Raw genomic sequence first — 27740 nt, 5'->3', positions numbered from 1 at the left:
GCTATTCTGGTTGTGTAATGCGCCAACTCTCTGTGTTTCTCCCCCGTCTCCACCCAGCTCTCCCAGCCAGCTGTAAGCATTGAGGGGCAGGTCTCAAACCCTCCGTCTACTAGTAGCACAGAAGTGAGCTCTCAGGCCATTCCTGAGAAACAGCCTTCACAGGAAGTGAAAATGGAGACTAAGATGGAAGTGGATCAACCAGAGCCAGCCGATGCTCAGCCAGAGGATATTCCACAGGTGAGAGTAGGACAGCTGCTGCTATTTGGTTAGGAATTCAGTCTAGGAACCGAGTTAAACATGGTACAGGAAAGTCTTCGGATAATTAGATCTCATTTCATTGATTTCCATGTGAGAAAAGGGTCTTGAGACGTGTCCACGGGAGGCAAGGGGGGTGGGGGCGGAGTAAGACGGTGGTCTTCTGCATCCTGTCCCGTGTCTTTGGAAAACTGACATACCTACCTGGCCTTTCAGACTAAAGCAGAAGACTGTAAAGTGGAGCCTACAGAAACAGAAGAGAGAGGCGCTGAATTAAAAACTGAGATAAAAGAGGAGGAAGACCAGCCAAGTACTTCAGTTACCCAGTCATCTCCAGCCCCAGGACAGTCAAAAAAGAAGAGTAAGTTTCTTAAGCTGTGTTTTGGAGGCAGGGGAACACCAAAGAGCTTGAAAAGAAGGGGATCAGGCATCGGGCCTCTTGGGCCTTGGAAATTGACTTTAATGTGATTTTATTAATCTTGGAGCCCTTGGCCTGGTCTCTTCATTAACTAGTGTTGGAAAATAATATATTGATTTTGTTTAAGGTATATTTGCTTCCTGGAATCACTGGGTCGGTCATACCGCTCATTTCTCCAGGATTGGCTGGTTAACACCCTATCAAAACTGTCTTTTTCAGAGGAGAGAAATTAGGAATTGATGAAATGCTGAAAGTAATAGCAATAACAACATTTATTGTTAACCTTCTGTACATCAGGCTTTGTTGTCACACACCTGCATTCTTGCATCTGATAACTATGAAAATTCCGAGGCTATTGATCCCATTATACAGGCTGGAAAACTGAGGCTCAGCAAGGTTAAATAACTGGCCCCAGCTTACTCAGCTAGTAAGTGAACCCAAGTAGGCTAGTAGAGTCTCTGTTTTGAACCATTCTGCTAAATATTGATGAATCAAGTCGAGTAAGCAACTGCTTATTAACACGGTGTGAAACTCAAGTAATTCCCACAGAAATTAACTAGGACTAGAGCTTACTGCAGCTCTGGTGACCTCTTCAGTGGCACACTTAGGACTTTCCTCCAAGAGAGAGTCTCCTGGCGCTTGGAGGTGATGTATATAGAAGTGTTCCATTAATACATTAAAATGTTGGGGTTAAAATTTCATTTTCATTTAAAATATTATATATTGACATGTTATTTTAACGGAGGCTACAACAGACCCAGCCTTACTAGTAGGATTCTCTCTTTAAAACAGGCAATCTCGCACCGGCCAGGTACCTCGTTGATTAGAGTGTCATCCCAATACGCCAAGGTTGTGGGTTTGATCCCAGGTCAGGGCACAGACAAGAAGCAACCGATGATGCATAAATAAGTGGAACAACAAATGGATGTTTCTGTCTATAAATCTCCCTTTCTCTTTAAATAAATAAATAAATAAATATATTTAAAAAGTTGACCTCACAAGTTTGCTCAAATTCTGTTTGAGTACAAATAAGTATGATGGACAAAGAAGCCTGTCTAGTCTGTTTTTTTTTTTTTTTTTTCTTGGCAATCCCCACAATGAAGTGAAAAATACCTAACGTGCTAACAAATACACCCTCCTAAAGAGAGTGAGTGATAGCTTAAATTGATGCCATTTAGGACACACCTGCAAATCTTTCCTGACTTTCGGGAAACATACTGAAACCCATTTGAACATAATTTGGTTAACAGAGTCCATTGTTCTGGCAATAACAATTCAGTTCTGCTTCCTTAGCCTTTAACCAAACTTGCTGTTAAAATTGTAACTGTGTTCCTCCCAAGCTCTAAGACATACTGAGGGACACTCCCGTGCTTCTGATTCCTTCAGCGATAAGACAGTGCCCAGGCCAGCCTCCGGCTTGCTGGACACTGATATCAAGACTTGAATGAGTTCTGTATATTCTTGCTTGACAGCACCCCCCTCCTGTCACCAGTATCTTTCGGAATATTATTTTGACAAGTCTCTTCATAAATTTTAAGAAAGCTTGAGATTCTTTTTCTACGTGGTCAATGCCATCTTAACTAAATTTCTGTCTGCAGTATTAACTGAGCCGTAAAAGATATTTAAAGGTGACTAGACATGTTTTGAAGGTGCTGCCCAAAGCAGACCAGGAATTAGAAAGAGAAAATGCATCCTTAGTGATGCTTCCATGGGCACAGTGTAGGCAATTTTGTATTTTGTGATTATTGAGATCTTTTCATAGTTTTGACCTGAACCTTTTTTTCTCCTTTTGGTTAATTGATATCTAATTTCAAATGTACTCTTTAAGTTTTCAAACCAGAAGAATTACGTCAGGCACTGATGCCAACATTGGAGGCACTTTACCGACAGGATCCGGAATCCCTTCCCTTTCGTCAGCCTGTGGACCCTCAACTTTTAGGAATTCCTGTAAGTATGTGGTGGTATAGATACTGTACTTTTGATTTTGTTTGCTTGGGTTTTTGGGGGTTTTTTGTTAACATCTTCATTCAGATATAATTCAAACATTGTGCGAGTCATTCATTTAAATTGTACAGTTTTGTGGTTTTTCTGTATTCACAGAATTGTGTAACCATCACCACAGTCAGTTTGGGGTCATTTTAATCAGTCCATGAGAGAAACCCCACACCCATAAGCAGTCACTCCCCATTTCTTTCACAACCGCCACTGCCACTGCCCCCAGTCAACCAGTAGTCTGCTTTCTGTCTCTGGATTTGTCTGTTCTGGTCATTTCATTAAATGGGGTCATTCAACATGTGGTTCTTTGTGATGGCCTCTTTCACTTAGCATAATGTTTTCAAGGTTCATCCATTTTGTAGCACGAGTCAGTATTTCATTTCTTTTTATGGCCAAGCAGTGTTCCTTTGTATGGCTACACCACATTTTCTTGACCCGTTCATTTGTTGTAGACATTTGGGTTAATCACTTGAGTAGCAGTTCGTGATAGAGAAGCTGGACCCTAATTGGCTTCATCTGCTTCTAAAGTTGCCTTTACACACCAGGATGCTAGCAGGTTTCATTTGAGGATTTTAAGTGGTACTGAACAAGGCAATGGAGTGATTCGTGGGATAGAAATTTGTTAGGAGTTCCTGCACCCACCGCCGTCGCTCGCCCCCACCCAGCACACACATATTTTTATGTAGCCTTAGATGGATCATTGATATTCTCTGGACTTAATTTCCTCATCGTAGGTTCCTTCTAGCACTAAAATCTTAAGGGGCTTTGAACTGATTGCACATATGTTATGTGGTAAAGCACCTGGACTTGCTTCAGGAGACCATCAGCCTGCGTATGGAAAGGCTGTGGTAGCTCTTAATCTCTCTGCCCTCTGAGCTGCGTCCTGTCCCTGCAGACTAACGATTTAAAGCAGTGTCGGATGTCCGGGAGCTCTTCCCACATGGAGACAGCCCAGAGACTCAGCAGTGCTGATAGGGAGCTACGCCCGTCTACCTTAAATATTTGTGTAATACTGTTTGGTGTCAAATGTCCTAGGATTACTTTGATATTGTGAAGAGCCCCATGGATCTGTCTACCATCAAGAGGAAGTTAGACACGGGACAGTACCAGGAGCCCTGGCAGTACGTGGATGACATTTGGCTCATGTTCAACAACGCATGGCTGTATAACCGGAAAACGTCGCGGGTGTACAAGTACTGTTCCAAGCTGTCTGAAGTCTTTGAGCAAGAAATTGACCCCGTCATGCAAAGTCTTGGATATTGTTGTGGCAGAAAGGTAAGAAGATGAAACTTGGGTTGAAAACATACTAATTAGAAGCCTGAATCATCGGGTTACAAGCTCATCAGGGGTAGGGACTTGATCTTGAACCCCCTGTGGGTGCATACTGCCTGTCATGTACTAGTGTACCTGTGCATGCCACGTCACATTAAACTCCTCTGGTCCTGCTGAGCTCTTCAACAAATGTGGGGGGAGGAGGATTGTTAAGTCTACTCACAGTGGTGAAATAATACATTAGTAAACTACAGTGGTTTCAGTTCTGTGTCCTGTCTTGGAAACAGTCCGTTTTCGTTAACATTACTGAGAACTAAGGCTTCGCTGACTTGTTTTTCAATTTGTCGATGTAACTATTCTAGCTTGTCCTTCAGGCCTGTGTACTATGTAATGAATGGTTTCTTTTGCAGTTGGAATTTTCTCCACAGACACTCTGCTGCTATGGCAAGCAGTTATGTACAATCCCTCGTGATGCCACATACTACAGTTACCAGAACAGGTAAGTTTGACCGTGTGGCCCATGGTCCATGTGTCTGCTTGTCTAGAGTGCATGCAGATGGACCAGCACACATACGGTCATGGTTCGTGTGTGATTTGCTTGGAAACAACTGTACAGCACAAGTTCTGGTCTTTGCCATTTGCCTTTGTGGAATGACACAATTTTCTGGCGGAAAGTAGCCTTGCGGCAGATGTCTGGGCCCTGGTTTATAACAATATAAAAGGCGAGAACCCAAGGCCTAAGGAAGTTGAACAACCTTGTGAGTTGGTGGCATAGGTTGGGATTACATCCCAGGCCTCGCTGCTCTTCCCACTGTCCCTCAGAGCTCCCCACAGTCTCAGGCAAAACGGAGATTTCTCTAACCAACCCGTCCTTCCGCTTGTCTGGAAGTGGCTGCTGGCTCCCCCCGTTCCCCAAAACTACGGAGGGAGCGTTTGACCCAGAGTCTGTTAGCCAGCTGTGTCTTACTGAGACGGTTTCTCTTGTGTGCTGTCTGTTCCTGAGTAGGTTTTGATGTCCATGGGAACGAGGGTTCCGGAGTGTTTGCTTTGCCTCTGCTCGGCAAATAGGAAGGAACGCCTCCCAAAGTAACTGCAGACTGTTAACTGACAAAGACCTGCACGTGGCAGTGGATGGTGGCGTTCTAATAGACGAGGTGCTCCTGCCTCGTTTTCACCTTCCCAACAGTGGCTCTGATTATAAAAATGTCCCTCCCTAAGCGATGTTAACCGTCACTTGTCTCCTGTCTCCAGTGACGGGGGGCTGCTTTGGGCCCTGGACAGCGGTAGCGAGGCCGGACAGCCGAGACTTCCTACTTCTCTGATAAAAACAAGCGCGTGGGGGCGGTTTTGGCTGAACTTGTGTGCTGCAGGTGCATTTCTGGCTTTGAAAGAGGCACTTAAACTTTTTGTTTTATTTACAAAAAGTCAGGTGCACTCAGTGCTTTGTAGTCCGTAGGATCCATAGATTTTTACTCAATAAAAAGTGGGTCTCAAGTTGTTTTAAGCACCGTATGTTCAGAAACGCAAGTAACAACCAACATAAAACTTTTCTCATGCTACAGTCTTAACATTCATGCCTTTTTTTTTTTTTTTTTTTTTTGATTTTTAACATCTATCTACAGTGTTTGTAATCTCTGTACCAAGGAATATGTAATCAGGTACTTGCACTGACCACTGCCTTTTTAACTATATGTCGGTTGATGGTTACAATCAGTATTTAACTGTTGGTGCAGACTTCATTGAAAAACATTATTTTTGCTTATGTTGCTTCCTTGAGATCAAAAAGAAAAAATTTTTCCCAACCCACAGTTGTTTTTGAAAGATTTGTTCCCTGGTACTTTATCCACGGTGGATTTTATTTTATTATTTATTTATGTTGGAATGGGGAGAAGTGTGTGTGATGGCTAGGCAACAGGACGGCAGTTCTTCTCCCCTTAGTATTTTTATCCTCTTTTCTTCTTCGGTTATTTGCATAAGTTAGCTTAATTACTAAAATGAAAGGGTGTGGGTCTGTGTAAGTGAAACTCGTTTTGTTTTATTTGCTGTAGTCATTTGCTGCTTGTGATCCCATTTGAGAGACCCGATGCTAATCTGTGCTTTGCCTTGGCTCTCTGCTCTGTGTTGTCTCGTCCTGCCTTATGTTCTTCTTGTCCTGCGACCCCTCATTGCCTCGTTTGTTTTGTGTTTTTTTTTTCTCCCTCATGCTTGTCGTTGTCTGCACTTGGCTTTGATTGCAAAAAAATCAAAAAAAACCCCTACTGTGGGGCCCATAAATCTGCATCATTGAATGTCCTTGTCGCCGTTGATGACCTGCTCTCTGCTCCCGCCCCCCTCCTTGGCCTGCTGTGATTGGTGGCTTCGTTGCTTGGCTTGGGCTGTGTTGTGTGAACGGAACAGTTCACCCCAGTATGGCCTTCTTGCCGACAGGTATCATTTCTGTGAGAAGTGTTTCAATGAAATCCAAGGGGAGAGCGTTTCTTTGGGGGATGACCCTTCCCAGCCTCAAACGTAAGTAGCTGCATTATTTTGGAAAGTGCCGTCTTATTTCTCAGTTTGTCATCAGGTGAATACGCTTAGGCTTCTAAGTGGTCCTGTGTTACTCTCTCCAGTGTGGTGGCCATCAGCCACGGGTGCCTACTTAAATACAAATTGTTTAAAAGTAAATAAAATTTAAAATTGTTTCTCACTTGCATAGCCACGTATCAGGTGCTCAGTAGACATCTGTGGCTAGTGGCTGCCATAGTGGTCAGCAGAGGTAGAGAGCATTTCCGTCAGTAACAGCGCTGGTAGAGAGAATACATCAGCCCTGAGGGTCGTTTCAGATAGATTTCTGTTACAAGGGAATAATCGCCTTCTCTCCTGAAAGTTTTAATGCAAAGGAATTTCATTATTAACTGTTTTGAGTTTGAGGGGAATTGAACAAAACCTTACATAGATTATTACAGAAATTATTATAAATGTGAATATCATTGAACAACGTTTGGGTTTTAGGAGTTCGTTTGAATGACTTAGGGACTTGGGCAACCTTTTGTATCTTAAAAGCCCTTATTTTTTGGTAAATGCCAAGAGAAATTCTCTGACATATCCTGAACTGTCTTATCATACTTCTAATCTCAGATTTAGACAGTGTTTTTCAAATTGGGACTTTTTAGAAAGAAAGGTTTGGTGTACTTTTAATCCGCTTTTTTTCCAGTTTAACCTCTGATAAACAGAAGCAGTTCAGAACATTTCAGAAAGTATACAATTGTTATGGTACTAGTAAAACAGGGTTTCTGAGAAAAACTGGCTAATTTTTCCAAATTGGGTTTTGAAGTTGTACTTTAACATCAGTTACCACTGAAGTACCACACAGAGCCAGGTATCAACCTGGGGAGCAGATACTGGTCCCCTGGAGCCTTACAAGGGAAGGCAGCTCTAGCTAGGGTTCCCTGCTACAGGACAGGAAGGCAGCCTTACTGTGGGTGCTGTTGAGTGTCTTAGCGTGTGCTCCAGACCTTAGGACAGTGCCTGTCCGACTCTGAAGAGTGTAGACACCCCTTCCGATTCTTCGGAGCGTAGTGGGCCAGGGGGTCTGTGTTACTAACAAGGTCCTCTGTGCTGCTGGTCCTCAGAGTACACTTTGTGTAGCAAGGCCTTAGGCCTTGTCGAGGGGTGTTATTATCTCTGGGCTGTGAGTAGCAGGAAGCAGTTTAAATGTGGCAATGTCATTTTTGTGAGGAAGAATCAGAGTAGTCAGAATCGGGCCCCTGAAGTTTATTTCTAGGTAGAGAATGATCAGCCTCTGCTCGCTCTTTGTGAGGCTGTGAGTGTGGGTGGAGGCCGTGGGGAAATTTTAAAATGCATAATATAAAATAACTAAGTTTTACCCTTTAACACTGAAATAGGTGTTTTCAATATTGAAATTCCTATTAATATAAAAAGTTGTTTGGCTAGAGTTTCCTGAAAAATGAGTCTTATTTTTATATAGTGCTTTAGCTTCCTCTATACACACCATTTTTTATAGTTTAGTCTAGGAACATTAAACTATTGAAAGGCATAAATATGTAATAAGAGTAGCAGGCAAGATTTAAAAAAGAAAAAGAAGAATGAACTCATATTTCTAGTTCTTCCTGGCCTATCCAGTTCCAAAAATATAAGTATTACTTTATGTAAATATGCATTTTGTGGGAGCCAAGAATGCACCTAATATAACCTCAGTGTCTTTCAGAAGTCTTAAATAATCCATTTACAGTATGAAATTTATTTCTTGGGTTAGAACAGTGGTCAGAGCACTCATCTTTCTATCCTGCTTTTTTCTCATTTTTTCCCCTCTTCTCTCCTTAGTACGATAAATAAAGAACAGTTTTCCAAGAGGAAAAATGACACACTGGATCCTGAACTGTAAGTACTCGTCCTTGAATAGTCAGTTCACTGCGTCAATAGACTTGGGATTTTCTTCCTCCTTTGATTTTCTTAGTTTGCATGGCCAGGGAGACAATTCTGTATACTTGGGCCGAGTCTACGTACCGTACAGCTCACACGGATGGCAGGGTGGGGACGTCCGCGGGACAGCGCGTACTCGTTTACACCTCACTGCATCCACCTTGCCCCGGCGTTACGTAGGCTCAGGGGAGTGCCTGGGCGCGCTCTGCCCGTTCTCCACATTTCCAGACACGTTCACAGCCCCTCCTTGGAGGCGAGGCCTTTTGGAACGCTGAGAGGTACCCGTGTTTTAGGCATTCCTAGAATAGCTCGGGTGGTGTCAGACTCTTTTGGAAGTTTCACAGCAATGATCCTCCTCTTTTTACTGCTTTTCCACAGTCACGTTTACAGTGTTCACATTTAATAGCCGAACTTAATTTCTCTTGAAATTTACCTCTAACACTAAAGAGCTTTTAAAAAATTAAAGACTTTTTAAAACTATTATTTCAAGTCTTTTGATTTTTCCCTGTTTTTAATTTCCAGGTTTGTTGAATGTACAGAGTGTGGGAGAAAGATGCATCAGATCTGTGTTCTTCATCATGAGATCATCTGGCCATCGGGGTGAGACATCAATATTTTCTCTAGCCTTTGTTCATCGTGAGTCTTAGTGAGTTTTTGTCTTTGCAGTGATTATATCGTATCTTCAGAGTTACTAAAAATTGTTCTTCGGATTGGAAAAAGATAATGAAAATCCAGATTTAAAACATTAAGTAGCCTAGAATCGAAAAATGTAGATCTTTCTCTTACGTGCATGCATTGTTTTCATCCATATGCAGATATTCTACTGGTTTGTATTTTAAATTATTTTGTGATCTTTTTTACATCAAAACTAAATCCTTTTGAAAGATTTATCAGTAGAGGTAACAAGAAATCTCTAGTGCCTGGAAACTAGCAAGGAGGTCTTAGATGCAATTAAATTTGCCAGGTTTTGAATGTTTACTCTAATGCAATAGAAAAATTAAGATTGATTGGAAGGTGACAAGGGAACACCTCTATTTCTCTCTCTGAGGAAACCTCACACTGTGAATAGTATATTTATTAAGTAGCAGCCCTGGTTGGGATTTGATTTAACCATATTTTGGGGGTTGGACAATGAGTTTAATGTCTGTGGTAAGAAGTTACATGGCTGTAGTCCAGTGAGAGTTAAGAGTTGCGTCAGGTGACTGCAGACTTCAGGTAACTAGCTATTCCTGGGCCCCAAGTTCTGTTTCTCAGTATTTCCCACGTAGTTGCCCAAGCTGCACATCATCAGTGACCAGAACAGCAATGAGTAGGTTTGTATCCACTGGGGACACTGCAGTCTGCTACTGCTGTGGGCCACCGCTCAGCCTGCAGGAATGGAGCTGATCCCAGCCCTGTTCCAAGGGAGGGGTGTCTGTGCATCAAGTGACTCGTTAGCATGGGATTGCTGCCTACAGTGTTCTGCTCTTTCCTTGGATTATTGGTTTGAAGGTCACAAGAAAGAGGAAGCTAACAAATATCCAGAAAATAACACAGGAAAATTGTAGTAGTCGATGTTTATATGGCTTGTCTTTAGGTATGAGTTTTTAGTGTTCTTACTTTCACAGTGGGTGAGAATAATTAAGAGACTGGCAGTGATTCTTGCAATTTCAGATCAGCTGGCTGATGACTTTCCACATTTTTGTAAGAAATTAAGCATATATCCCTGGCTGGTGTGGCTCAGTGGATTGTGTGCCAGCCTGTGAACCAAATCGTTACTCACTCGATTCCCAACCAGGGCGCATGCATGGGTTACGGGCCAGGTCCCCAGAGGCAACCACTTAGTGTTTCTCTCCCTGTTTCTCCCTCACTTCCCCCTCTTTCTAAAAAATAATAAAATCTTCTTTAAATAAAAGTTGTTTTTTTAAAGAAATGAAGCATATATACACATCCTTATGTAATTGCAGGAACAAAAAGAATGTACATTTTAAATCTATTGGTACTCCTTCTGAGCATGCGTACTTACATACTTATCAGTAGCACATGGAATTCTTCCACTGTGATTGTACAGAAACCACAGTTATTATTCCTGTCTTAACCTAATCCATCATCTTGTCACATGTGAGCCAGTTTATATGGCCTTAACATTTCTTCGTGTCTTTTGCCTGTTTCTCAATTAGGACACACACACCCCTTTTTTAAATTTTTCTTTTGTTGTGGTAAATCGTATCTATGGGCTCTTCGTATATTGTTTGTATTAACTCTTAGTCATATATTTAGAAATATTTCTCCCAGGTCATCCTTCAAATTTTAACTTTATACATACATAAGGTAGATTGTGTAGTATTCATTACTTTACATCTTTTAAGTTTTTAAGCAATGTCTTGGTTTACATTTTAGGTTTATTTGTGATGGCTGTTTAAAGAAAACTGCACGAACTAGGAAAGAAAATAAGTTTTCTGCTAAAAGTAAGTTTTATTCTCACAGGTACATCTCGGCAAAACTGAAGCATAGTTAAGAATAAGCTATAAGATGTATTGGTTTGTTTCAACCTTATTTAAAATATTTAACCAAACTAAAAATAAGTAACTTTTTAATAATGTACTTAGAACTGAACTGTAGTGTACTTTTTGGTGTGAAATTTGTTAGACCTAAGAAAAACATTTTCAAGAATGAAGATTTGTAAAATGCAGAATCTGCTTTCCTTGTTTCTGCATTTCTCCATATTTGTGGCATTTCTTAGTGGGGGCCAGGTGTGGAAATATTTGTCCATACCATTAGTAGGGGCTGCTTTTTAGACCTACGTGATCTTTCAATTGAGGGCTGGGGGAGGAATGGTTGTCAAAAATTTCATCATAAAATTAATTTAACTTAATTGCATTTGGTTTTGTTTCATAAAAGCCTTTGCAATTCTTTCTTGACCTACAGGTTGCATTTATTCCTGCAAGTTTTATCATAATACCCAGCCTTTTAAAAAATGACCTTTGCAGTTGAGGCAGAGTGCATATGGATATTTGTTCTATTTTTTAACTTCTGAAATTGGAAAGTTTTTGAAATAAAGAGTTGGGAAATAGCATGTAAAATATTAATTATCATGCTTGCTTTGAACTGCACCTATACTAAAATTCGGAACGATAAGAGAAGATTGGCATGGCCCCTGAGCAAGGATGACATGCAAATTCATAAAGTTTTGCGGGGAGGTAGGAGGGGGCTGCTTTTTAAGTATTGACTATATTGCATACTTTTTACAAAATCCTGTATTGAAAAAGCAGAAATGAGATTTGATACTGAATCTTAAAACTGACACTAATAAATTTGTACCTTGGTTACTACTGAACTTTTAAAATTCTAAATTCCTAGGGTTGCCATCTACCAGGCTTGGCACCTTTCTGGAGAACCGTGTGAACGACTTTCTGAGGCGACAGAATCACCCCGAGTCAGGAGAAGTCACTGTTCGTGTCGTTCATGCTTCTGACAAAACTGTGGAAGTCAAACCAGGCATGAAAGCAAGGTACAGAGTAACCTTCCCTTTCTTTCCCACGGACCCACAATTGCTCACACCCCGTTACTGCTGACGATTCGCACCTGAACAAGATGTGATTTTTTCCCTCTGATCTGAACTGCGCAGGTTTGTGGACAGCGGAGAGATGGCAGAATCCTTTCCCTACCGAACCAAAGCCCTCTTTGCCTTTGAGGAGATCGACGGCGTAGACCTGTGCTTCTTCGGCATGCACGTCCAGGAGTATGGCTCAGACTGCCCTCCGCCCAACCAGAGGTGAGCGCGGCAGCGCTGCTCCTAACGTGCGTGGGGGGCGCAGCTGGGTACAAGGCAAAACAGGCAGGGACGCGATGGGCCTGGTTGGAAGTGGAAATACTCGAGCGTAGTATTGAAGTAAACCAAAATCACAAAACACTGCCCCATACTGCTTTCCTGTGGCCGTAGTAATAAGAAAAGGGTTATGAATGGCAGCCTGGAATGGGAAGCACTCACTGTTTTTTCAGAAAATGGGCTTAAGTCTAAATGGTGTTAAGTACCTTGCTGAGAATATGCTAATGAGTGCCCTGCAAATGAGGTACAGAATATGGTTTAGAATTTCTTGTTTCCAGAATAATTAAAGGCCAGAATAAGGGCTAGCAGAATACATTTGGATTCATAAATATCAACTGATATACTGTGTTTCAGGCACTGCTGAGTGCTGAGCCTGCCCTAGAGCTCTGGGCTCGTTAAACTCCCTTAGAGGGCTCACAGTGTAGTCCTTTAACTAACTAACTACCATCCCATGTTGACAGGGTGAGCGGAAAAGCACAGAAGGGAGAGAATGTGTTTTTAGCCATGAGAACTTATGTGACGATATGACTTGGTTTCTTTCTCCCCGCTTGGTACAGGAGAGTATACATTTCCTACCTGGATAGTGTTCATTTCTTCCGTCCCAAATGCTTGAGGACTGCAGTCTATTACGAAATCCTAATTGGATATTTAGAATATGTCAAGAAATTAGGGTAAGCATATTAATAACTAATGCCATTTCTTAAAACAATAGGTTTTAAATGTTTACCACTGTGATGGTGTGGTAAGACGTGGACTAAAACATGGAACTATGTAACTTAAGGGGTCTTCTCAGCTTTGGTTTCTCATCTAGAACTATAACTTCAATGCTGTTCTAGAGCCTTTGCTGTTACACCCATCGCAGATTAATTTTACTGTGTTCGGTGAAGAAGTTACGTACAGTTTGATTTCAAGGTTGATGGCTTCTCATTTAGGACCAGAACCTTGAACATTGCATTTTATCCTTTTACCCCTGGATATCAAAACGAAAAACAAAGTTTTGGAGATAATAAAAATTTGTCTGACTGGGTCCTTACCTTCTTTAAGGTACATAGATGTACTAGAAAATATTCCCCACCTCACCTCACAGGTTATTCTTCTTAACAGTGTGCATTTTGTTTAGCTTTCTTACTGAAATGGATCCATTTTCCTTTGCTTTGTCATTAAATGCAAATTTGGGGTTTTTGGATCCTCCAAGAACAACTAGCTTCCAGGAAACCTCTAAGAGGAAGGAGGCAATGTGAGGTGCATAGTTCGTGCTCCGGGTTATGCCTCGTCCTGGCCTCAGAATTTTGAGCTGATGCTGGGCTGTATACTTTGTGTTGTCTTGGGGGGAAGTCACTGGTTTCTTTACTGACTTCACCTTGTAGTCCTAGATGTGGCATTCTTCTCTGATTAGATGATCATTTCTCTTGAATGTTCCTTCTCTCTCTGTGTTGTTAGTTATACAACAGGGCATATTTGGGCATGTCCCCCCAGTGAAGGAGACGACTATATCTTCCATTGCCATCCTCCTGACCAGAAGATACCCAAGCCCAAGCGACTGCAGGAGTGGTACAAAAAGATGCTTGACAAGTCTGTGTCCGAGCGAATTGTCCACGACTACAAGGTCAGGACAAGGGCTGGGGAGTGGTAGAAGTGGAAACTTACTAAGTGTCCTGCTCTGTAGTCTGTCACTTAACTGTCTTAGAAACCTCCTGTTCTCCCACTTGCATGTAATTTATAAAATTACGCTAATTTGGTAAAGTGGGTTTATTTTGCCTGAATTAGTAAAATGAAGTGTACACGACAGAATGTTCATTGCTAAATCTAGTCAGCTGAGTATGTCGGCGCGTAACATCTTCTTTTCCGTGGTCACACTTTCTCACAGTAAAATTAGGCTTTCAAAGAGTCTTAGATCCACAGATTTCTGTTTGAGATGTGTGACTAATTAAAAGTGTACTGTGTTCTTAATGGCCGTTTGTGATTGCAGGGTATCGCATTAAAAGAACTTGAACTACTGGATTTCTTACCTGTTTTTACGTTTGGGGAGGAAATCATCAGCTGGGTGTTTTCCCACCAGCACAGCAGATCAGTCTCTAGCCATACCGTTTGCAGTTTTTATAGTTTGAGTTGTGCTGAAAATACTTCTCAGTGAATGCTGTTGGAACTCCAAGGAGCGGGGCATGGCAGGCGAGCCTCCCAATGCGCTGCCTTTGTTGTCAGGAGTGGTGAAGGCCACGTGTGAATGATGCTGCCTCTGCCGTTGGGCCTGGCAGGACCACCTGGTCATATGGAGGCAGGAAATCTCCCTGCCTTCATGGGTAGAGGGAAGAGAAAACCAGAAATACTGACTTAAGATGGCCTTTTTACTGTTTGTGACACTAAATGTCTTCCTAGGTATGGTGCTTAGATATAACATCTCAACCACCACTTTAGAAGACATTTTCATTTTCAGCCGAGGTGTTTCGTGTGTCCGTTAGCTGTGGCTGCTTCTGTATAATATAAATGCTTAAAAAAAAACAGATATTTTAATTTGTGCATGGATATTTTCACAGGATATTTTTAAACAAGCTACTGAAGATCGATTAACAAGTGCAAAGGAATTGCCCTACTTTGAAGGTGATTTCTGGCCCAATGTTCTGGAAGAGAGCATTAAGGAGCTGGAGCAGGAGGAGGAAGAGAGGAAGCGAGAGGAAAACACCAGCAATGAAAGCACAGACGTAAGGCTTCTTATTCCCCTGTCCAGCTTCTACCTTGACTCTCATCTATAATCCAGAAGTGAGCTGGGGCTTCAGCTTGGTCTTAAAGCTCTCAGGTGTGAAAGAGTCCTTTAAATCAAGCGAGAAATACTGGCTAAGTTACTGAGGTTCTCTTCTTGTGGTTTTAAACCTTTCCATCATCAGACCACCTTTGTAAATAGAACCTTGGATTTCCACCCAGTATGGAAACCAATGGTGGAAACAGAAAAGAAAACACTGAATATTAGATATGGATATTTTGGGCTTTGCAAACCATATATCGTATCTCTTTTTTTTTTTTTTTAAACACCACTTTATAAATGTTTAAAAATCAAAGCATTTTAAAGCCATACAAAACAAAATCAGGCCTGGACACAATTGGCCAGTCCCGTGGTACAGAGCCTCGTTTTGTAGGAGGATCATATAAGGAACTTTTCCTGGTCTGTTACATCCCCATGGCATGTCTAAAATTGCCCTCATTTAGTCTGACCTTCTAAAGTCACCCTTAAATAGTCCATTAAAGAACTCTTCACAGGCCTAGGCCGGGTAGCTCAGTTGATTAGAGCATTGTCCCGATACACCAAGATTGTGGGTTCAGTCCCTGATCAGGGCACATACAAGAATCAACCAATAAATGCATGAATAAGTAGAGCAGCAAATTGATGTTTCTCCAGTCCCCCCTCTAAAATGAAATATTTTTTTAAAAAGAACTCTTTATAGCCTTGTTGTTTAAATTCATTGATGGTTTTGGAGGAGGCCCATAAAACCCTAGGAGGTGAGTAGGAGGAAATGAATGCAAGTCTTTGGCTCACACTCCCGTGCCCCCTTCATCGCTGCCTCACACTGCCACTTAGGCCGTGCTCCCCATGGTCACTTCTCGGGTAGGACTGCTCGATCGAAGGGGTCTCCAAACTATGGGGCTCTTCTGCTCACAACCTAAGGCTGCCATTGTCTTAGTGCGGGGATTCTTCACTAGGGGAAAACGAACTTCTACTGTAAATGGCAGCTTAAAAATGAAGAGGGTGAGTGAAGAGCAGTTGGCGGAAGGCATAGTAGGAGCTCTAGTTTCAAAGAAAGGGGTCTTCTTACCGTTTGTATTATTCAGATCACTTCTAGCAGAACGTTAACGTTTTCTTGTCTCCTTTGTGCTACCCTACAGGTGACAAAGGGAGACAGCAAAAATGCTAAAAAGAAGAATAATAAGAAAACCAGCAAAAACAAGAGCAGCCTGAGCAGGGGCAACAAGAAGAAGCCAGGCATGCCCAACGTGTCCAACGACCTCTCACAGAAGCTGTACGCCACCATGGAGAAGCATAAAGAGGTGAGGCGGGGCCTCCGAGGAGGGGAGGGGAGCAGGTTGGCATGTATGACCTGAGCGCCATATTGGAAATTCAGAAGGAAGAAATCACTTGACTAAGAAGTGATTTGCTAGACTGGGCACTGTCTCTTTGATGTGCATCTCTTAGACAGTGATACTGTCTTTGATGTGCATCTATTATGAATATAGGTGGTGCTCGATTATATCTTGCATCAACATGGACTGTGTATACAATGGTGGTCCCATAAGATTATAACGAAGCTGAAAATTTTATATCTCCTAGCAGTGTCACAGCCATTGTAGTAGTGCCATACACAGCGCAGTGCATTACTCGTGTGTGTGGTGGTGCTGCTGTAAACAAACTTAAGGTGCTACCAGTCCTATAAAAGTATAGCATCAGTGTCATAGTATTAGATTATACTAGGTCTTTCCAGGGGTACCCAGCCATGTAATATGAAAAATAGAGACATTTATTGAAAAAGATAAAAGATACAAAAAACACTGTACACAGAACAATGATGCCTCCGTCCCCTTCAAAGTAGGCACCTTGGGACCTCACGCAGTTCTCCCAATCACCATCAGCTGCCCTGTCATATTTTCCTGAATCTCATCGATGGTCTGAAAATCTCTTCCTTTTCAAAGGAAAATCCAGAAGTTGCAGAACATCAAATCTAAGATGTTGGGGGGCTGAGTCATCTGGGTAATTTGATGTTTTCCAAAAAAAAACTGCATGAGACATGATGCATGAGCAGGTGCCTTGTTGTGGTGAAGCTGCCGATCACCGGGTGCCCACAGCTGCGGCCTCTGAATCATCCGAATAGTGTCTGTGGAGGGATGTTTGAGCTTAACGCAAAATTTTGAATGCCAGGGCCGCACAGTACACATGCTTACTCACCTACATCTACCGCCCCCACTGACTAGTACGGGGAAGTCGTCATTGTTCACACATGTGTCTTCCAGTCCGATCTCCGTGGCTGCCGGGTCACATTGATGTCGCACAAACCATTCTTGTCATAGTAACAATGGCTGGACTTTCTCTGGACACATCTTGTATACCATCTAGATTTGTGTTGGATATATTATGACTTTGACACAATGACTAAATTGCCTAATGACACATTTCTTAGAACATGTCCCAGTTGCAAAGCAGCACATGACTGTATTTTTAAAGTATAAGCATAGTGTATCTTGGGGGTGTACCTGTCCATGTACAGGAGATTCGCTTGTTGGATGTTTTTGCTGTTTTGCATTAAATTAAGCTCCTTAGAACTCCATTGGCCATTCCAGTTTGTCTGTAACAGAACTTGGGCAAAGCAAATGAATAAAAATGTTGACTGTTGGCCTTCCTGAAAATGATTTGAGAAGTGGAAAGAATTGAAGAAAAGTTACACTTTCATAAATACACTTTGTAACCTCTTCTCAGAGAAGTTAAAACTTTGAATTATTTCATTGTTTGTTGTTGTCGTGGGGTGTGTGGGGGTGTTTTTCCCTTTCAACACCATCATCGGTGAGATGAGAAGTCTTAAAGGGACATTCATGTCAGATTTTTACTATTTGTCCGACGCTGGTCAGATGTCATAATCAGGTTCTTCTTAAGAAGGGGTGTAGAGAGGGAGCTGAAGGCCTGAGTTCTGGTATGGCGTTACAGCCAAATTAACTAAGCAGGCTTCAGGAGAGAAATGTTCTGGCAGAACCCTCCTTCAGAGAGCTATTTCTTGTAACGGAGCCTAATCTATAAAGGCTTTCTGAACATCTGTTTCCGCACACCGCTGCTGTGACCCTGTGCCTTTACTGCTGAAGTCTAAAGGACTGAGCTCAACAGGCTAGCTATGACGTAGAGCCTGCTGCCATTGCCTCAGCCATGCTAGTGAAACGGAAGGGTTCCTTAGTTCTAGAGAGTGCCTCACTTCGATGATACTTACTAGCAATTTAGAGCAATATCTGCTAACATAACAGCAACTGGGAGAGGCCCTATTGTGATGGGTTTGACTTAAATAGTAGATACGTTCTGTGACTTTGTTTAGTCTGAAGATGGAGGTAGTGGTCACCTGGTAGGAATTAGTCTCTTAAGGTGTTGTCTATTTAGGTTCATTTCAAGGACTGTCTTTGCTAAAGAGTGACATGGAGTGGAATCAGTCGTGGTGGCAGTCGTTACAAGGGTTGGCCATGGTGAAGATTTCCTAGGGAGTCACCGGGTCGCGGTCGTTTGCCCCTATTTTGAATGAGTTAGGCGTTCCCCACTTGCTGCAGCAGCGCCTGCCTCTGTGTCACGTTTTCAGGCGTTCTTTGCTTTATGAGTATTTCCTCCGAAACACAATCTGAAACCCAGTGTTTATTACAAGGTCAGACGCCCATCCGGGTCCTCCCTTGGTGCTTTTGGCTTCTGGCACCTGTGTTATGTGCGCCTCTTCAGTGTGTGCTCTCCTGTCCTGCGTTCTTCTAGAAATGTGTCTTCCCCTAAAGGGCTCTTTTATGCCAACATTTCTCCCCAAGTACGTTGTAAGTCTCACGGCCGGTTTGCACAGGTTCTCAGTCGAGGGCGACACAGCACTTGTCACAGCATCCCGACCTCGTTGAAGGTGCCCTTTTACTTTTTATTAGGTTAGTAAGGGTTTACATATAGTTATATGCTAATGAATTTCAGATACGTACTCGTATACACGGCTTCCCACTGCAGCCTTTACTAATGGTTGTGTGTTTTCAGACTTCAATGAACAAAAATTTTGCTGCTTCCACAGCAAGGAACAAGGAGGTTTTTCTTTTTCTTTTCTTTTTTTAATGTCAAACTTAAAGGAAAGTTGCATGCAGGGCCCCTTTCCATACTCTTCAGAATCACCAACTGCATTTTCTTTCTTTCGTCTCTGTTTCAGCAAGTACATTCTAAGAAGACAACCCCTGCATGGCCCAACTATGGTCTTGCATTCAAGAAACTGAACCCCGTGTCACCATCTAATGTCTGTTCCTCGTAGGCTCCAGTTCGGGAGTACGTCATGCTGAATTGCCATGCCTTAGTTCCTGGCCGCCTTTTCTTTCAGAGTGCCAGGCCCATTGTTGGGAGAATTGCCCTCATTTTGAAATTGCCTGGGTTTTTTTCCATTAGATTTAGATTAAACCATGGATTGCATCTTAGACCTCTCTGGGGCACATGCGCTGTACCTGACCTGCTCCGTTCTGATTTGGAAGGAATTACTGAATGAGGTAGAAAAGATCAGATGGGGTTTGAGGCCCACGGTAGACAGTCTCAGGGAAGAGACCAGAGGCATGGGAAGCAGGCGTGAGGCTGTATCACTAACTGTGTTCATCGGCCTCGCAGGCCCAGCCAGACTCATCTGGCCGCCGTTGGTGACCAGCACCGTGTGGGCGCGCTCTCGTCCCAGAGTCCCCTGAGCCAGTCTGTTTTGCAGGTCTTCTTTGTCATCCGTCTCATCGCCGGCCCTGCCGCCAACTCCCTGCCGCCCATCGTTGATCCCGACCCCCTCATCCCCTGTGATCTGATGGACGGGCGGGACGCCTTTCTCACGCTGGCAAGGGACAAGCACCTGGAGTTCTCATCCCTCCGGAGAGCCCAGTGGTCCACCATGTGCATGCTGGTGGAGCTGCACACCCAGAGCCAAGACCGCTTCGTCTATACCTGCAATGAGTGCAAGCACCACGTGGAGACGCGCTGGCACTGCACCGTCTGCGAGGTAGGCCCCGGGGGCCGTGGGGGGGGCCGCAAGGGGGGTCAGCGTCCCGGCCTCGCGTCAGAGTGGTAGAATTAAAGGGGCTTTTGAAAACACTCAAACAGAATATGTAGTGCTTTTCAATGACTTCAGTCTTAAGAGACTTGACCTGCATCTCTGCTCTTTTCCCCGCAGGATTACGATTTGTGTATCACCTGCTATAACACTAAAAACCATGACCACAAAATGGAGAAGCTGGGGCTCGGCTTAGATGATGAGAGCAACAACCAGCAGGCGGCGGCCACCCAGAGCCCCGGGGACTCCCGCCGCCTGAGCATCCAGCGCTGCATCCAGTCCCTGGTGCACGCCTGCCAGTGCCGCAACGCCAACTGCTCGCTGCCCTCCTGCCAGAAGATGAAGCGGGTTGTGCAGCACACCAAGGGGTGCAAGCGGAAGACCAACGGAGGCTGCCCCATCTGCAAGCAGCTCATCGCCCTCTGCTGCTACCATGCCAAGCACTGCCAGGAGAACAAGTGCCCCGTGCCGTTCTGCCTAAACATCAAGCAGAAGCTCCGGCAGCAGCAGCTGCAGCACCGGCTCCAGCAGGCGCAGATGCTCCGCAGGAGGATGGCCAGCATGCAGCGGACTGGTGTGGTGGGGCAGCAGCAGGGCCTGCCCTCCCCAACTCCTGCCACTCCAACCACGCCGACCAGCCAACAGCCCACCACCCCACAGACGCCCCAGCCCCAGCCCCCTTCTCAGCCTCAGCCCACCCCTCCCAACAGCATGCCGCCCTACTTGCCCAGGACTCAAGCTGCTGGCCCTGTGTCCCAAGGTAAAGCACCAGGACAGGTGACCCCTCCAACACCCCCTCAGACTGCTCAGCCACCTCTTCCGGGGCCCCCACCTGCAGCAGTGGAGATGGCAATGCAGATTCAGAGGGCAGCTGAGACGCAGCGCCAGATGGCCCATGTGCAGATATTTCAAAGGCCAATCCAACACCAGATGCCCCAGATGGCCCCAATGGCCCCAATGGGTATGAACCCACCTCCCATGGCCAGAGGTCCCGGTGGGCACCTGGAGCCAGGGATGGGGCCCACTGGGATGCAGCAACAGCCCCCGTGGGCCCAAGGAGGACTGCCTCAGCCCCAGCAACTACAGTCCGGGATGCCAAGGCCAGCCATGATGTCAGTGGCCCAACATGGTCAACCCTTGAACATGGCTCCCCAGCCAGGACTGGGCCAGGTCGGTGTGAGCCCTCTCAAACCAGGCACTGTTTCTCAACAAGCCTTACAGAACCTTCTGCGGACTCTCAGGTCTCCCAGCTCTCCCCTCCAGCAGCAACAGGTGCTTAGTATCCTTCATGCCAATCCCCAGCTGTTGGCTGCGTTCATCAAGCAGCGGGCTGCCAAGTACGCCAACTCTAATCCGCAACCCCTCCCTGGGCAGCCTGGCATGCCCCAGGGCCAGCCAGGGCTGCAGCCCCCCGCCATGCCAGGTCAGCAGGGGGTCCACTCCAGTCCAGCCATGCAGAACATGAGTCCCATGCAGGCGGGCGTCCAGAGGGCCGGCCTGCCCCAGCAGCAGCCCCAGCAGCAACTCCAGCCGCCCATGGGAGGGATGAGCCCGCAGGCTCAGCAGATGAACATGAATCACAACACCATGCCTTCACAGTTCCGAGACATCTTGAGACGACAGCAGATGATGCAGCAGCAGCAGCAACAGGGAGCAGGACCAGGAATCGGCCCTGGGATGGCCAACCACAGTCAGTTCCAGCAACCCCCAGGAGTTGGCTACCCCCCGCAGCAGCAGCAGCAGCAGCAGCGGATGCAGCATCACATGCAACAGATGCAACAAGGGAGCATGGGACAGATGGGCCAGCTCCCCCAGGCCTTGGGAGCAGAGGCAGGGGCCAGTCTGCAGGCCTATCAGCAGCGACTCCTTCAGCAACAGATGGGGTCCCCTGCTCAGCCCAACCCCATGAGTCCCCAACAGCATATGCTTCCAAATCAGGCTCAGTCTCCACACCTACAAGGCCAGCAGATCCCTTCTTCTCTCTCCAATCAAGTGCGTTCCCCCCAGCCTGTCCCTTCTCCACGGCCGCAGTCCCAGCCCCCCCACTCCAGCCCGTCCCCAAGGATGCAGCCTCAGCCCTCTCCTCACCACGTATCCCCACAAACCAGCTCTCCACACCCAGGGCTGGTAGCGGCCCAAGCCAACCCCATGGAACAAGGGCATTTTGCCGGCCCGGACCAGAATCCGATGCTTTCTCAGCTCACCGGCAACCCAGGCATGGCAAACCTCCATGGTGTGAGCGCCACAGACCTGGGACTCAGCGCCGATAACGCGGACTTGAATTCAAACCTCTCACAGAGTACACTAGACATACACTAGAGACACCTTGTAGTATTTTGGGAGCAAAAAAATTATTTTCTCTTAACAAGACTGTTTTGTACTGAAAACAATTTTTTTGAATCTTTCTTAGACTAAAAGACAATTTTCCTTGGAACACATAAGAACTGTGCAGTAGCTGTTTGTGGTTTGAAGCAAACATGCAAGATGAACCTGAGGGATAATAGAATACAAAGAATATATTTTTGTTATGGCTGGTTACCGCCAGCCTTTTTTTCCCTTGTGTGTGTGGTTCAAGTGTGCACTGGGAGGGGGCTGAGGTCTGTGAAGCCACCCACATGCTCCTGCCTTGCACCTCCAATAGGTTTTATTATTTTTTTTAAATTAATGAAAATATGTAATATTAATAGTTATTATTTACTGGTGCAGATGGTTGACATTTTTCCCTATTTTCCTCACTTTATGGAAGAGTTAAAAAAAAGAACATTTCTAAAACCAGAGGACAAAGGGGGTTAATGTTACTTTAAAATTACATTCTATATATATATATATAAATATATATAAATATATATTAAAATACCAATTTTTTTTCTCTGGGTGCAAAGATGTTCATTCTTTTAAAAATGTAAAAAAAAAAAAAAAAAAAAAAATTTCTCTTTCCTCCCCTCAAGTCAACTTTTGTGCTCCAGAAAATTTTCTATTCTGTAAGTCTGAGCGTAAAAACTTCAAGTATTAAAATAATTTGTACATGTAGAAAGAAAAATGACTTTTTCAAAATATACAGGGGCAGCTGCCAAATTGATGTATTATATACTGTGGTTCTGTTTCTCGGGAGAATTTTTTTTGTTATTTTTACATCTAACAAAGAAAAAAATTAAAAAGAGGGTAAGAAACGATTCCAGTGGGATGATTTTAACATGCAAAGTGTCCCTGGGGTTTCTTCTTTGCTTGCTTTCTTCCTCCTTACCCTGCCCCCCGACACACACACACACTTTCTGTAAAACTTGAAAATAGAAAGCAAAAACCCTCAACTGTTGTAAATCATGCAATTAAAATTGATTACTTATAAATATGAACTTTGGATCACTGTATAGACTGTTAAATTTGATTTCTTATTACCTGTTGTTAAATAAACTGTGTGAGACAGCTAGCTTGTTTCACTTCTTGCCGTCACATCCTCGTCTTAGAAGGCAGCAGTTTACGACCCTGATGCATAGCAGTCAGAGGAAAAAGCAAAGCACTAGCTTACAGCCTCCCTGTGTGAATGAAAATGAATTTACGAATGGGTTGTGGTAACTTCCTCCAGTTCAGGCAAAAATACTACAAGTACCAGCCAAATATTAATTCCCTATTTTTGTCAATTTGAATTGATATTAATTAGCCTTTACCATCTTACTATGGGACTTTACTCCATGTTCCCCTATGGACGACCTCATGGTCCTCCAATTGACATTACCTTACAGGGATGAAAATGAGCTCCTAAGTCACGCAGCTTCTTGAAAAAGCAATACGTAAACCTAGGTCCACAGTACATCCCTATTCTGTGACACTTGGTTTTTGCTAACTGTGGGGGGCGAGGTAGTAGGAAAGAAAAATTGTGGAAAAAAGACCTGGAGAGCTAAGCGAGAGGGATTGATAATAAGAGTGAGTCGAGTACTTTTCCAGCTGTTAAAGGAACTGGGAGATTACTGGTCCTCCCTCCAACTTCAGATTAATTACACTGGCTATGAACAAGCTCAAAAAATTGGAAGGATGCTGTTCGCGAGCAGCTTTGGCATCATTGAGCAGGTCCTGTTTTGTCAGAGAGCTTTACACTGGATAGGGTAGTCTGCTGAGGGCTACAGAAAGCCCTCTTCCAGTAGGTTTGTTCAAACTCCTTTTTTTTCTATTTTCTATTTTCTCATCAAAAATAGCCAGTATCTTAATGTGAGGTCAGCTTGCACACCCAATTAGAGCCCACCAAGAAATGTATCAAGCATGCACCTGCCTCAGATCGGCGGTCCCGCAGATGGTGTGTGAGGCACCCAAATTCTGTGCCAGGCCAGATGGCGCACGGACAGGATATAGCCCTGCCCTCAAGCCGTCTGAGATCTAGAAAAGAGCGGATGCTGCTGCGATAAGATGAAACAGGAAATGTTGAAAGGTGTAAGCAGGAACAGGACTCAGGGAGTAGGGGCAAAACCTGGCCGAAGACAACTGGGGAGTTTTCTGCAAAGAACATTTAAACTGGACCTTGGAGGGGAAATGATTTGAGAAGAGACGGAGAGGCGTGAGGAGGACCCCCACCCCAGGAAGAGTAGAATTGGGTCCTGTTCAGAAAAGAGCTTCAGATCCACTTGGCTGAGACCAGGTTGTGGAAGATGGTGTCTGTTATAGGAAGACCCCCACTTTGCTCCCTATTTACTAGGGGCCCAGGATTGATCTAGGCACCCAAGAGAGAAATACTTAGAATTCTAACCCATTTCCAAGCAGTAAATTTCCAGCTTGTATAGTTAGCCTCCAACAAGACATCGAGTTGGAGCATTAGACCACATTTCGCTGCAGTGTTGTACAGAAGTGAGGGTGGGAACACTTACGGGGAAAGGAGGAAAAAAAGCTGCGCTTGCCCAGGCCGCAGGAAGTCCTAGGGAACGGCAAAATACAGATGATACAAGAATGTGATCTCAGTATTATCCTAATGAAAAGCTGGGAAAAGCTAAAAGCCACAAGCCTCCCATTGGGCTGTTTCTAACACACCAAACCTGGGGCCTCTCGATGTGCCAGGTGCGCTCACTGCCTTATTAGCTCACTGACTCCGCCAGAACAAGCGAGAGAGTTACAGCTCAGGTGGAACGTCTTGCTGCAGATCACAGAGCCAGTAAAAGGGTTACCGGGAAGTCCAAGTTCTGTAGTTCCCACACCCTTTCTTCTCCAGAGTCTTTATCTTACATACTGTAGCGAAGCCCTCGAGATGGCTGCAGATTAACCCACACGTGACACCCGTCCTGTTCCAAGCAAATTCAAAATGCAGACTACACACTGAAAGGGCGTGGGCAGGGGACCACGGGGTCAAAGGTAAGCTCTCCAAGCTACTTTTACAACCAAGGAAACTGATCTTTAGACGATTTCCCGGAATGATGACATCACCTTATTTAAAGAGCACACAGAACAGCATGAAAAAGAATAAAATACTTAGGAATAAATCTAGCCAAAGAAGTGCAAGACTTGTACACTGAAAACTTCAAAATATAATTGAAAGAAATTAAAGGCCTAAATAAATGAAGACATTTGTTGATGGGAAAGCCTAATGTTGTTTAAAAAGTACCACTCCCCAACTTGATCTAGAAATCCCTATCAATACATCTGCTGACTGCTTTTTTATTTTAGGAGAAACTGACATGCTGATCTTAAAATTCACATGGAAATGCAAAGAAGCAAAAATAGCCAAAACAATCTTGAAGTATAAATTTGCTGAATTCACACTTCCTAATTTCAAAACTTAAACTACAAAGCCAGAATCAAGACTAAAGCAGTGGCATAAGAACAGACATGTTTTTTCCCCCAAGTACAGAGCTTTTATTGCATCTTTAAAATCACAGAAATAAGTGTGAGGAATATCGCAAATAAGTGTGAGGAATCATTCCGTATCTTGCTGTTTCTATAGCTGGACAACTGAGATCTTATTCATCAGCCTGAACTGTTCCTTTTTCAGAAACAGATAGCATCCAAAAAATTTTCTGATATCCTTGTTTTTAACTGTTGCAGCTTGCTGCATCAAAGCAGCTGAATTTGATACAAGTTCAATGTCATTTCCTCCTAGGGTCAACTCGTCTTTCTGGGCCTGAGACACTGAACAAGCAACACCTGACCTCATCCGAACCCTACAGATGTATTTTTCGCCCAAGAAATTTCTGATTTCAACAAGGGAACCATTCTCCTGAATAACAACGTCGATGGGGAGGTGAGCGTACACAGACCTCATCTAGTAACGGAAGCCCAATGTCACACCCTTGATCACGTTCTGTACCTGACTGCAGATGGTCCCAACGGTGGCCAGTTCCTTTCTGTTCCCCCATCATTTGTCACCCCAAAACCTCTTTTGCTTCCTAAGATGACTGAATTCTATACTGATATGAATGAAGTCCCTCTGCAGGGTGCCTCTGAGGCCCTTCACAATAACTGCACCCCTTCAGAGTGATGTCGACATTTTCTGGGATGTCGACAGTCTGATTGCTGAGAATGGTCTTGATCCTCACAGTAGAAGTGGCAAAGAGGACTTCCTGCCAAGACGGAGGCATAGGTAGACAGGCGGCATCTCCCTCCACAACTAAGAAGGAATACAGCTACCTCAAAACTAGAGACAACCAGAAGTTCCAGAAAACCGAGCTGCATGGAAGTCCAACAAAGATATTAAGAAAAAATACTCATCCAGACAAGTAGGAGGGGCGGAGAGGACATGGTGTGGAAGCAGTGGCAGTGACAGTGGCTGTGGTCAGCAGGTGGAAAGTGCAGTCACAAATTAAGAAAAGTAGGAAGGGACACCTGGGGAGCGCTCCCAGCACCAGACCAGACTGTACAGCTCACAGTTCCAGCACCTGGGGAAAATAAAGCCTCATTGCTTTTGACTGTGCAGACCAGTGGGGGTTGGGGTGGAGGCAGAAACTGACGGTCTCAGCAGAGTCTGCTTGTTTAAAGGGCCCCCACGGTCCTAGAGCATCCGCAGACCCACCCACTCTGGGAACGACAGCCAGGACAGCAGGTAGAGAGGCGCCAGTCCCATACAGAAGTGGGAGAAGTGCCTGGAAAAGGAGTGAGTGCTGAGCAAGACGCATTGTTCCCTCTCAGAACCCTCCCCACACACAGCGCCACAACGTGGTGAAATGGGTTGCCCAGTACTGATGAATCCTTACAGAATGAAGAAACAAGAATTGAAAAAAATGAGAAGAGGCTTAGGAACCTCTGGGACAACTTTAAATATGCCAACATCCAAATCATAAGGATGCCAGAAGGAGAAGAGGAAGAGCAAGACTTTGAAACCTTATGTGAAAAAATAATGAAGGAAAACTTCCCTAATTTGGCAAAGGAAATAGACATACAAGTCCAGGAAGCACAGAGAGTTCCAAACAAGCTAGATCCAAAGAGGACCACACCAAGACACATCATAATTAAAATTCCAAAGATGAAAGATAAAGAGAGAATCTTAAAAGCAGCAAGAGAAAAGCAGAGAGTGTTCTCTACAAAGGGGTGCCTATAAGACTATCAGCTGATTTCTCAAAAGAAACTGCGGGCAAGAAGGGACTGGCAAGAAGTATTCAATGTGATGAAAAGCAAGAACCTACAATCAAGATTACTCTATCCAGCAAAGCTATCATTTAGAATGGAAGGGCAGATAAAGTGCTTCCCAGACAAGGAAAAGCTAAAGGAGTTCATCATCACCAAGCCATTATTATATGAAATGTCAAAGGGGCTTACTTAAGAAAAAGAAGATCAAAACTCTGAACATTAAAATGACAACAAACTCACAAATATCAACAGACCTAAA

The 27740-nt window shown here is 44.2% G+C and overlaps 1 protein-coding gene, 1 non-coding gene and 1 pseudogene across 2 annotated transcripts in view; 2 read left to right on the top strand and 1 right to left on the bottom strand.

Moving 5' to 3' along the window:
* EP300 (EP300 lysine acetyltransferase) overlaps positions 1–23369 on the top strand; it is a 68442-nt gene extending 45073 nt beyond the window's left edge. Inside the window, exons 15-31 of the mRNA XM_090272373.1 lie at positions 58–237; positions 472–616; positions 2502–2620; positions 3704–3943; positions 4351–4439; positions 6368–6448; positions 8264–8320; positions 8885–8962; positions 10742–10809; positions 11702–11852; positions 11970–12116; positions 12728–12841; positions 13611–13776; positions 14705–14869; positions 16047–16208; positions 19610–19891; positions 20063–23369. Coding sequence (XP_090128499.1) covers positions 58–237; positions 472–616; positions 2502–2620; positions 3704–3943; positions 4351–4439; positions 6368–6448; positions 8264–8320; positions 8885–8962; positions 10742–10809; positions 11702–11852; positions 11970–12116; positions 12728–12841; positions 13611–13776; positions 14705–14869; positions 16047–16208; positions 19610–19891; positions 20063–22261 — 4443 coding nt within the window. The 3' untranslated portion in view covers positions 22262–23369. The remainder of the gene's footprint in view (positions 1–57; positions 238–471; positions 617–2501; positions 2621–3703; positions 3944–4350; positions 4440–6367; positions 6449–8263; positions 8321–8884; positions 8963–10741; positions 10810–11701; positions 11853–11969; positions 12117–12727; positions 12842–13610; positions 13777–14704; positions 14870–16046; positions 16209–19609; positions 19892–20062) is intronic.
* Positions 11436–11543, top strand: LOC150010967 (U6 spliceosomal RNA). Its single transcript, XR_016510931.1, has one exon. It is a non-coding gene; the product is annotated as a U6 spliceosomal RNA (small nuclear RNA).
* Positions 23370–25878: 2509 nt separating the features above from the next.
* LOC150010965 (large ribosomal subunit protein uL6 pseudogene) lies at positions 25879–26496 on the bottom strand (annotated as a pseudogene).
* Positions 26497–27740: the final 1244 nt, after the last annotated feature.

The sequence above is a fragment of the Furipterus horrens genome, unplaced genomic scaffold, assembly GCF_987537825.1.
Source record: "Furipterus horrens unplaced genomic scaffold, mFurHor1.1.pri manual_scaffold_4, whole genome shotgun sequence".
Lineage (NCBI taxonomy): Eukaryota > Metazoa > Chordata > Mammalia > Chiroptera > Furipteridae > Furipterus > Furipterus horrens.
This window is presented reverse-complemented; position numbering and strand designations above follow the sequence as displayed.